Source organism: Mesitornis unicolor, unplaced genomic scaffold, assembly GCF_000695765.1.
Source record: "Mesitornis unicolor isolate BGI_N332 unplaced genomic scaffold, ASM69576v1 scaffold7336, whole genome shotgun sequence".
Taxonomy (NCBI): domain Eukaryota; kingdom Metazoa; phylum Chordata; class Aves; order Mesitornithiformes; family Mesitornithidae; genus Mesitornis; species Mesitornis unicolor.
Window position 1 is genome coordinate 12537 of NW_010191634.1, and position 10055 is coordinate 22591.

The following is a 10055-nucleotide window of genomic DNA, read 5'->3' on the forward strand; positions in this document are numbered from 1 at the left end:
TTGTGTTCAGCACTCTAACCTATTATTTCATTTTATGAGAAGTGACTAACATGGATATTTTATAAGAGACCCAAAGATAGTCTTCATGAGTGTTTGAACCTTATTTTTCCATGATGCCTTAAATAAGTAGCTCTTATTCAAACGAATTAGGATAATCCTGGAGAATAAATTCATTGTATGAGTGTTAACAGTCTCTAATTTGCTTACCATGTGTGTGTAGAGGGAGGAGATTTGTGGCCATGAAGGTGGTGAAGAGTGCAGAGCACTACACAGAAACAGCACTGGATGAAATCAAGTTGCTAAAATCGGTGAGTGCCTCAGAGTGGGGTTCAATTTTAAAGAGTTAAAATTATTATTAATTCTGGGTCATCTAGCTGCAAAGAATTTGGATAGGAACCTTACAGTAGTGCAGTAGGTCTGACTTCAAAATATATTCTTGCCTAGTAGTTACCTCAGGGAACAGCAAATTAATCATCATTTTTTTTCTCTGCAGGTCCGCAACAGTGATCCAAATGACCCAAGTAAAGAGAGAGTCGTTCAGTTACTAGATGACTTCAAGATTTCAGGAGTTAATGGTTCTCGTATCCTTTTCTGGAGTAAAGGCAAAGAATCACATACAGATGGGAGCTTGCAGAGAAGCTGCCATGTCAGGGCTGGTGAGCAATGCCCAGGCATCCCTTTTGCTGCCCAGGGAAATGTGCTGCAGAGTCATCCGCCTCAGAGCTGCCTGCTAAGCTCAGATCCAGAATGATCATTCAGCCTGACATAATATGCATTAAGTCATGGTAACTGCACTGCTTAGTCATGCTGTTACATGAGAGATGAGGTGGCTACATCCCATTTGTGAATCGGGACTGAATGGCTTGACGTCCGAGGCACTGCCATGGCAAGAGAGCCCATCCATCTCAGCCCCTCAGTTTTGCAGGCAGCCTGGTGGTAACCCCTAATTTAAGTAAAGCAGTACAAAATGTTAAGATCGGTGATTAAAAATAGCAAACACAGGCAGCCTGTAATGTGATAATGTGGTTTTCTAGTTATGGAAGCATCTTACCTTGGACTTTATCAACGTTATTAGGATGTTTAAAGTCTATTGCTTTGATAATCCTCTGTGAACAGCCTTCTAATAGCGAGGGATTTGTGACAAATCCAAATAAGGCATTCTTAACATTTGAAATTGGATTTTTAGTGCACGTTTCTGCTTTGCACTACCTTGAATTTTACTTCAGTGAGAATTGAGCTGTAGGTTATCAACAATGTAACACTTGCAGAAAACAGTAGCCCCATAATACAGTTCCTCTGTTAACGTTTTTCTGGTACCTAGCACCGAGTAAATGTTGACCTGATCTTTTATGTCTTTCTCATGAAACGCATGCTCTCTGCCAGTGTAGAAGAAAAACAGCCTAACAAACTCCTAGAAGTTTGGCTTCTAAAGAAAAGGAATAATACAGACTATGTCACTAGAGTGTAGCTGTTGAGATCTTATAGACAAAAAGCAGATAATGTAAATATTGTTGAAGTCTAGACTTGTCAAAAGGTTGTTTTGCTGGTAAAAAGACATGGGAGGGCAGAGAAAGTAACTTAATTGTTCTGAAGATGACTTATGAAGTGGAAATTTTATTATCTTTTCAGGTAATGCTGGTACAGAGAGAGCTGGCATCGAGTTTTGCCTGGGGCAAGAGCCTGGGCTGTTCCAAAACACACATCGTTGGCTTGAAGCTATCTCAGTACCAGCAGGAAATACAAATGTACACTTGCTTGTGTAAGTGGCTTCCACCCAAAACAGGAGATTGTTGCTGCATTAGGACCATTGTCCTAACCAGCTCCATCCCTCTGTATTTCAGGTTTTGGATAACAACACTGATGTGTAGGATAGGATGAGCTTCTTAAGGAAGGCAGCTTCTCCAAGCTGTGTCAGAGGGATGAAGGTCCTTTAATATAAAACACTTAAGTGGTGTGGATTTCTTTTGATCCTGAGTCCTGGGAATTCAGGGCTCCTTGGGTCAGGGTGTCTGTCTCTTTCCTTGACTGAGTGCCAGATATCTGTATGGTGTTTGAAGTCCTAGGGCATCACCTCCTGAAGTGGATCATCAAGTCGAATTATCAGGGGCTTCCACTCCCTTGCGTCAAAAAGATCATCAAACAGGTGAGTTCCAGTTCTGACTGCACTGCTCCCCTCAACCCAGTGAGAATTCTTTAACTATTCTTTCTCAGATTCAAGAAAACAGCTAAAAACCAGTGATGTGTCTCTCATGCAACAAAACCATTCTTGGGTTGATATTTCCTTTCTCTACTACAAAAGCCTTCTGCTATAGATATTTATTTTCTGACACTTAAACCATGATGGGAGGCCAGCTTTTCCTTTAACCTTCTCTTACCCTAGTTATTCACCCTAAGTGCAAGCATTTCTTTCTTAAAACCTCTTAGTATGTACAGTGCTTAATGATGGGAAGAGCACGAGGAACCTGTTCTTCCTACTGGATGTTTGCCTAAGCAGAAACATCTTTCTGTGAGGTAGAGGGGAGGAGGAAAGCAGGATTTTATTGTAAGGTATTTAGATTTTCAACTGTGGTAGGTTAAGTTACGAGAGTGAAGTGACAGTATTTTAAATTTGAAGCTAAATCTATATGCAAATGTGTATTTTCTGGACCTGAGTACTAACGACTGATCACATGAGCTCTAACCTGGAGCAGTCTCAAACGCAGAACTCCCTCACGTTCATTGGTCGTCTTAGGCAATCTTACATTTTCACTCTCAGTTTGCTCACTTGTTGCTTTTTCTAATGGTCTCTTTCCTTCTCTCCTGTCTGCAGGTTCTTCAGGGTCTGGATTACTTGCACACAAAATGTCGAATCATCCATACAGATATTAAACCCGAGAACATTCTTCTGTGTGTTAACGACCAATACATCCGCAGGCTGGCTGCAGAAGCAACAGAGTGGCAGAGATCCGGGGCTCCCCCACCATCTGGCTCTGCAGGTCCTTTTTTTTTTCCTGAAAATTGGTGCTATTCCCCCCACACACCACCAAACCATAACTGATCTCACTAGGGAAAACCTCTTAATTGAGTACAGTGGAACAGTAATGCAAGTAACTTCTGAAAAGCCAGCTGTAAATGGTGAAGTTAGTTGTCAATTGTAAACTTTGGTCAGGAAGGCAGTTGTTTGTGTAAGAAAAACAGAGGGAGGACATGTGCATGCTGACATCTGCTTGTAACGCAGCTAAATCTGGCACTGATAAGGTGGTAGGGCAGTCAGTCTTGTGTAGCACACCCTGCATAAATCCCAATGCACTCAAAATAGCGCTGGAGTGAAATTGTGGAGAGGCACTTCTCACATTTTCTTAAAGTTCATTTCCTTTCATTACGTGATGCTGGAAATGCATTTCCTGAAGGTCTCAAGGTGATTTACCTGTTGTCAGTTTGCAGAAGTCTTACAGACTTGTAACAGAAACAGCTTCCTTGATGTGTTAACATCCCTAAAGGTCTGAGAGCAGATTTTCTCATGTTCCTCCTCAGAATATTGATCTGTACCAGTGTGCAGTTCTCGGTAAATACTCCAGCATGATTGGAAGGCTCTGTCAGTCATAATCTTCCACCACCACCGTTTAGCTGAGCCCATCAGCGCAGAGCTCAGCTCAGGGAAGCTCCCTTAACTTTGGTATTTTAATGATTTGCTTTGCATTTTCTTTTTGGCGAGATGCATAATGCATGCAGTCAAAGAAAGCTGCATGGCAGGAAGTTCAAGTCTTTGATATCAGTCAAGCAAGTCTAATATCTGGAATTGAAATTATGCTTTTACTCGTTTAATGTTTTTCTTATTTTTTTTTATTCTTGCTCTACTTCTGTAGAGAAATGAGCCTTCAAAATAACACTTGCTGACATATTTAAAATGTTGTTACCAAACCATATAGAGAAAAGCTTAAGATATGAATGCAGTTGTGGTTTTCTTGCTGTAAGCATACTGATTTGCTCATTTTCCTTTCCCTTTCAGTGAGCACTGCACCCCAGCCAAAACCAGTAAGTATATAATAGCTTTCATATGTAAGTGTCTGTCTACTTATGGTATCTACAGCATTGCTTCATTATGCAGTCAGCATCAAGGGAAAGCAACCTTATCAGAAGGAAAAGTGTGATTTGTGTTCGTGGTAGAAATAAGCGTCAGCTTCAGTGCTGTCTTGGAGATACAAGTGGTATTAGCTCATGTATTACCAAAATGAGTAGTGTTGGTGGTGGTCTCAGGCTCTGTTGTGAAGGTGACTTGTCTGTGGAGTCTGAAATCCCTTGTTTGGAGAATACTGAATACTCAGGTCATGATAGAAGTGCACTGATAAAAGCCTTAGACAGCTGCTCCAAAAACCTTAATAGCTGCTTTTTATCTGAGAGGAGAGCAGTCTCAAGAGTTTTCATCCCAGACTGCTTCTTCAGCTCTAAAATAAATTAAAACTTGATGTGTTTTGGCATTATTGAAATATGAAATAAATCAAATTTCTCTGGTTGCTTCTGTGTAGGCTGACAAAATGTCAAAGAATAAGAAAAAGAAGTTAAAAAAGAAGCAGAAACGACAGGCCGAGTTGTTAGAGAAGCGAATGCAAGAGATAGAGGAAATGGAGAAGGAAGCAAGCCCTGGACAGACACAGCCTGAGGAGGAGGAAGAAGCTCAGAGCCCTCTGGAAATGCTCATCAAAGCTATTCCACCAGAGGAAAACGTCAACAAAAAGACAGGTATGGACCTGGAGTGGCACAGGGCTGTCCTTTCGCTCATGCTGGCCTCAACAAACACCTTTGGTAGAGGTGGCTGTTGTGGTTTAACCCATTTGCGCTGCGTTCTGCCCATCCGAAGGGGTCAGGAAATTTCCTGTTACAAATTAAATTAATGGATAATTGGGTTACGTTTTGAGAGCTGCCTGCTTCCGGGGGCTCTCTGAACAAGCCTCTGTTTAGACACCCTGTGCTATCTTCTCCTTTTCCACTCTTCCAGCTGAAGTGGTACCAGAGCAATCTCTTCTAATGGAAAGCAGTGTGGAAAAATGCCTACCAGAAATAAATTGCAACGGAGTGATACAAATGACGGACTTCCCAGGCTCCGGCAACCAAGGGTCTGTGCGGCTCGAGGATGACCTTCACAACGCCAATGACTGTGGGGATCACCCTCACGCGCAGAAGAAGGAGAACTTCCACAGTTGTAATTACGGTCAGCGGAACGGCGACTCGGAGGACAGGCCGCCAGAAGCGATGTCGGACTCGTTCGCGCCCTTGGTTTCGGAGGATTCCATGGTGTGTCAGCCCACGTCCAACGAAGAGCAGTCGCTCAGCGAGCAGGAGATCAACCATTTGCAAGAAAGCATCCGGACAGAGATACCTTCAGAGGACGAGAATGAGAATAACAGCCCGTCAGACAACAAAGGTATAAGAGGAACCCTATGAAGGCTCCTCTTCTCAAAGGGCTCCTTCCTCCTCCGTTTGGGAGAGCTGTGTTACATCAGAGTATTAACAGAAACCTCTGTTTTGTAGGCAGAAACCACCTGTTTGAGGCTTTTCCTCCCAGGAGTGATTAACCTCATGGGCCTGCTCAGAGACATTCACTGTTTGCAGCTTCTGATTGTAGTTGTACCTTAGTTTTGAGTATTGAATGCATAAGTGACAAGCGATGGGACAAGAGGAAATGGCCTCAAGTTGTGCTAGGAAAGGTTTAGATTGGACATTAGGGAAAAATTCTTCACTGGAAGGGTTGTCAGGGACTGGAAGGGGCTGCCCAGGGCAATGATGGAGTCACCATCCCTAGAGGGGTTTAAAAGGTTAAATGAGGTGCTTAGGGACGTGGTTTAGTAGTAGATGGGTTATGGTTGGACTCTATGACCTTAAAGGTCTTTCCCAACCAGGTAATGCTATTATTTTAAGTATTCTCACTTATAAAAAGTACCTATACATTTGTTCCTTTGTACAGGTATTGCTTACATGATATTTATTTATAGTTAGAAATGTAAGTCTGCATATTGCTGCTAGCTGTTAAATTATGGGAGAAGTACAGTTCAGCGTGTTCTGATAGTTTTGTTCTTAAAGTGGAGAACGAGTAACTGCTCTCAGTTATTTGAGATGAGTAAATGTTTTTCCCAGAACTGGAAATGCAGCCTGTGACTGAAACAAGGCTCATAGAGCATAGGAGGATAAAAATCTCTTTAATGCATTTGTTTAGATGTGATTTGTTTCAGGGGGTAAAAAACAAAGTCTTGTAGGTTCAGGAGAACATAAGACACACAGCAGTGTGCAGCAGTTCAACACCTTCCAGGTCTGCATTTATAAAACCCATGAATCAGTTGATAAAAGTGTCCTTTTTTAGCATCTTTGAGTCAAGGTCAGGTGAAGTACATCTGCTTGGAGAAGGAGGGGAAAACTAACATTTGTACTTCTTCTTACAAGATCTTTCTGTAGCGTTCTCTTGGCAGGGTATTGCTGGGGAATTATGTGGATGAAAAATAACAAACGAAATTTAGGGGCTTTGAAACCTGAACCGTGTTTGGTTGGATGCCCCTGCTGGATTTCTAGGTGTATTTTGTTCTCACAGCTCTCCCAAAGTGATCTAGAGCCACAGCTGGATGTCATTTGGTGACTTCACATTTGTGTTCTCCACTGTGTCACTGAGGCTTTCCTAATCTGTTAGCTCTTGTGATGGTCTCTGTTGCAGCAGAGAGTGATGGTTATATCAAAAAGACGCTATAATACATGGACTTTCCTTCAAAGATTTAGCAAGACTTAAGGGTTGAGAGGCTGCTTTGTTTCTGGCAATGCCTTTATTAAAAAAGCCTGTTTAGTTATAGACAGACCTTTTTAAAACTGTGCAAGATGTACTGGGAAACAGTTATTCTTGCATATACTATTTGTCCTGCCTTGTAATACTGCTCAGGTATTAATGGTGGTAGCCCTGTTTGTAGGGCAGACTGATGCTGATTTTTATACCTAGGCTTTAGGAATGGACAAGTTCTGATCTTTAAGCAAAACCCTTCCTGGGTAGGGAGAGGGCTGTGGGATTTGGGTGACAGATGGTGACACTGCTCGTGTCGCTTTAATCAGCTGCTGTTGTGTGTGTTGCCTCTAGGAAAATCAACTGCTGGGAATTTCCTCCTTAATCCCCTTGAGCCCAAGAATGCCGATAAGCTCAAAGTGAAGATAGCTGACCTAGGAAATGCCTGCTGGGTGGTAAGTTTGAAATCTCTTCACATTGACCGTTGAAACCTGCTAATTCATTCCCAGCGTGGAAAAGAATCTGTAAAATCACTTCTATCTTAGACCTGCTTGTGAAAGTAGTGACAGTTTGAAGCTGTTGGAGGGCAAAAAGAGGGGAGTAGAAACACAAACGGTCCTCTAAGATAGGATTTTAGGCTGGGTGCCTCACTGGTCATGAAATTACTTCAAATAGCCCTGTAAGCAGTGTCACACAAAGTGTAGAAATCTGCGTATGTGAAAGTTGTGAAATGAGGCCGTAGCTCCCCTGGGGAAAGTTGCAACCAGTTGCTCTGATGTGCTAGTTCTGTAGTTTATTAGCTTGTCAGAACACTTCAGTGGATTCATGAGCACATGAAAGAGACTCATAAATAGTTCTGTTCTTTGATGGTTGTGCTTGGGCTGCTTTTAAATGTTTGACATTTTGAATAGAAGAAATGTCTATTTTAGTTGGCTTTTTAAATGGCAATATACTTCGGATCTTGTGGGAGAGAGGCTCAGGCTCAAATTGCACACCAGGCAAGGCGCTGTCTTTCGTGGGTGTTGCTTATCTGCTTTAAGGGAGCTGAATCGTGGCCCGTCGTGATGGGATAGGAGAAGGGTACGGCTTTGGAAATGGTCTTCCCTTTCTTTTTGTGGCTTTTCCCTAAATTGCTGGGCTGATTTACTTGAGGAGTGTCTCATGTAGAGCAGTTAAACACTACTTGTAGGAATATAAGGAAATACTCAAAGAGGATGTAAAATTCAGATGAAATGTGATGGGAATGAGCCTTTATCTGCCCTGGCCTTGCAGGTTGTTGATTCTCCTCTTTTTAACCAATCTCTAACTTCAATAAAACATTTCTTCTGTTTAGCACAAGCACTTCACTGAGGACATCCAGACAAGACAGTACCGATCCCTGGAGGTGCTCATAGGCTCGGGGTACAACACCCCTGCTGACATCTGGAGCACGGCGTGCATGGTGAGCGGTGTCATCCAGGGGGTTTTAACCTCGTTCTGTGGAGCACTGGGGGAAATTGGTGTGTGCTGTGCACTCTGGATTGCCAAATTGCCTGGCCAATAACCCTGACGGGTGTCCAGCCAACTTCCAGCCTTGCTGAATACCATGTTTCCATACCAAAGCTGTTACTACCTCTTTTTATTTCTTTGCCACGTGTGGCTTTCCTTTCGAAAGCTGTTTTGGTTGTACAGCACCGGCAGATTTCAAATATGCTCGTGCTTTGACATCAGGCTTTGTGGAAAAACGAGACAACATGCAATTCTGAAGATAAATCTTTTTATATAACGAGCTTTCTGCTGCACCCAGCGCTGTTTCACAGATGTCTTCAGTATAATTTCATATTTTAATCATACACATCCTCTGCATGTTTGGCATCATTTTATAATCTGAGTAATGCTGAGACAGGGCTGAAGCTGTTCTGTAATGGCAATATTCTATATTTGCCAGCTATTTAAAAAAAAAAATCAGTCTAGCCAGTTACTGCGTGTGCCTCTTCAGTGTCTCCACAAATCAAAGCTTGGTTTCTGTATTTTAAGCTCGGAAAATAGTGAGGTCATTTTTGCTCTCTTGGAAAAGAAGCCGTGATTTTGGTGGATGTGGTAAAACAGAAAGCGATGGGGTCGTGTTGTCTCTGCAGGACGTGTGGCCAAAATTACGCAGTGGTTACTCAGAGTGCCTGATTCAATAGTTTGACTGCAGCAGTCCTTAAAGAAAACCAAGAATACAGGAGGTCAGGTTGTCACATTGACAGATGAGCCTTTGGAGATTAACTGTTAGAAAAAAAATGCCCTTTTAAATATCTGAAATTTGGAGGAAGGCAAGAATCATTGTAAAAAAACAAATCTGGAGTTTGGACGGGACATTTTGCAAATGCTGTTGAAGCAGGAGAGGGGTTAAGTGTGTGAAATGCCTTAATTTGGTGCAGTTTCACACAGGCTTCACTGCGTTATGCTGCGATCCAAAATTCATCACAAATGATGTTGCTCTTTAATGCAGTCATCAAAATACTGCAAAGTAATTGCACACCTCCAGATGGTGATGGGGTGTTAGAGTTGTACAGGTTATTCTTCCCACCACTTTGCCTCTGGCCTGCAGACGTTTGCAGAATCGCCCTGCAATGCATCTGACGATGTGTGAAGTGCATCAAAGTGATTTAACCTGCTTATCTCTGTTTGTTTTTAGGCCTTTGAGTTAGCAACAGGAGATTATCTGTTCGAGCCTCATTCAGGGGAAGACTACTCACGGGATGAAGGTGTGTTTGTCCAAGTATTTCTTGCCTTTTTAAAACTGCACATGAAATACAACAGTTGCTCTCTCTTCTCAACCTGATCGTGCCTCAGTTTCCCCTCACCTTTTTCCCTGTTACCCTTTCACTTTGTCCTTGTTTATTGTCATCTGATTTCAGGCAGATCTCAACTTTTAAAGGAGATAATGTCTTTGTTCCTGTATCCCAGAGAAGGAAACTGGGACATAAAGAGAGATGTCTCGTGTTGGATGTGTCTCATTGTCTTTTCTTTTGAAAAAATGCAGATCACATCGCACTGATCATAGAACTTCTGGGGAAAATACCTCGCAAGCTCATTTTGGCAGGAAAATATTCCAAGGAGTTTTTCACCAAAAAAGGTAAAAGGAAACAACATGAATGAGACCACATCTGGAATATTGTGTCCAGTTCTGGGCCCTCAGTTCAAGAAGGACAGGAACTGCTGGAGAGAGTCCAGCGTAGGGCTACAAAGATGATGGAGGGAGTGGAGCATCTCCCTTCTGAGGAGCGGCTGAGGGAGCTGGGGCTCTTTAGGTTGCAGAAGAGGAGACTGAGGGGAGACCTCATTCATGGTT

General features: G+C 42.5%; 1 protein-coding gene across 1 annotated transcript in view; it reads left to right on the plus strand.

The window, feature by feature from the left end:
• SRPK1 (SRSF protein kinase 1) overlaps nucleotides 1-9839 on the plus strand; it is a gene marked incomplete at both ends in the record, with an annotated part of 12005 nt that extends 2166 nt beyond the window's left edge. The window contains 11 exons of the mRNA XM_010186798.1: nucleotides 221-308; nucleotides 494-581; nucleotides 2037-2143; nucleotides 2810-2975; nucleotides 3989-4014; nucleotides 4506-4719; nucleotides 4976-5401; nucleotides 7091-7191; nucleotides 8070-8177; nucleotides 9399-9468; nucleotides 9747-9839. Of these exons, the coding sequence (XP_010185100.1) occupies nucleotides 221-308; nucleotides 494-581; nucleotides 2037-2143; nucleotides 2810-2975; nucleotides 3989-4014; nucleotides 4506-4719; nucleotides 4976-5401; nucleotides 7091-7191; nucleotides 8070-8177; nucleotides 9399-9468; nucleotides 9747-9839 (1487 nt within the window). The remainder of the gene's footprint in view (nucleotides 1-220; nucleotides 309-493; nucleotides 582-2036; nucleotides 2144-2809; nucleotides 2976-3988; nucleotides 4015-4505; nucleotides 4720-4975; nucleotides 5402-7090; nucleotides 7192-8069; nucleotides 8178-9398; nucleotides 9469-9746) is intronic.
• Between the last annotated feature and the right edge of the window lie 216 nt (nucleotides 9840-10055).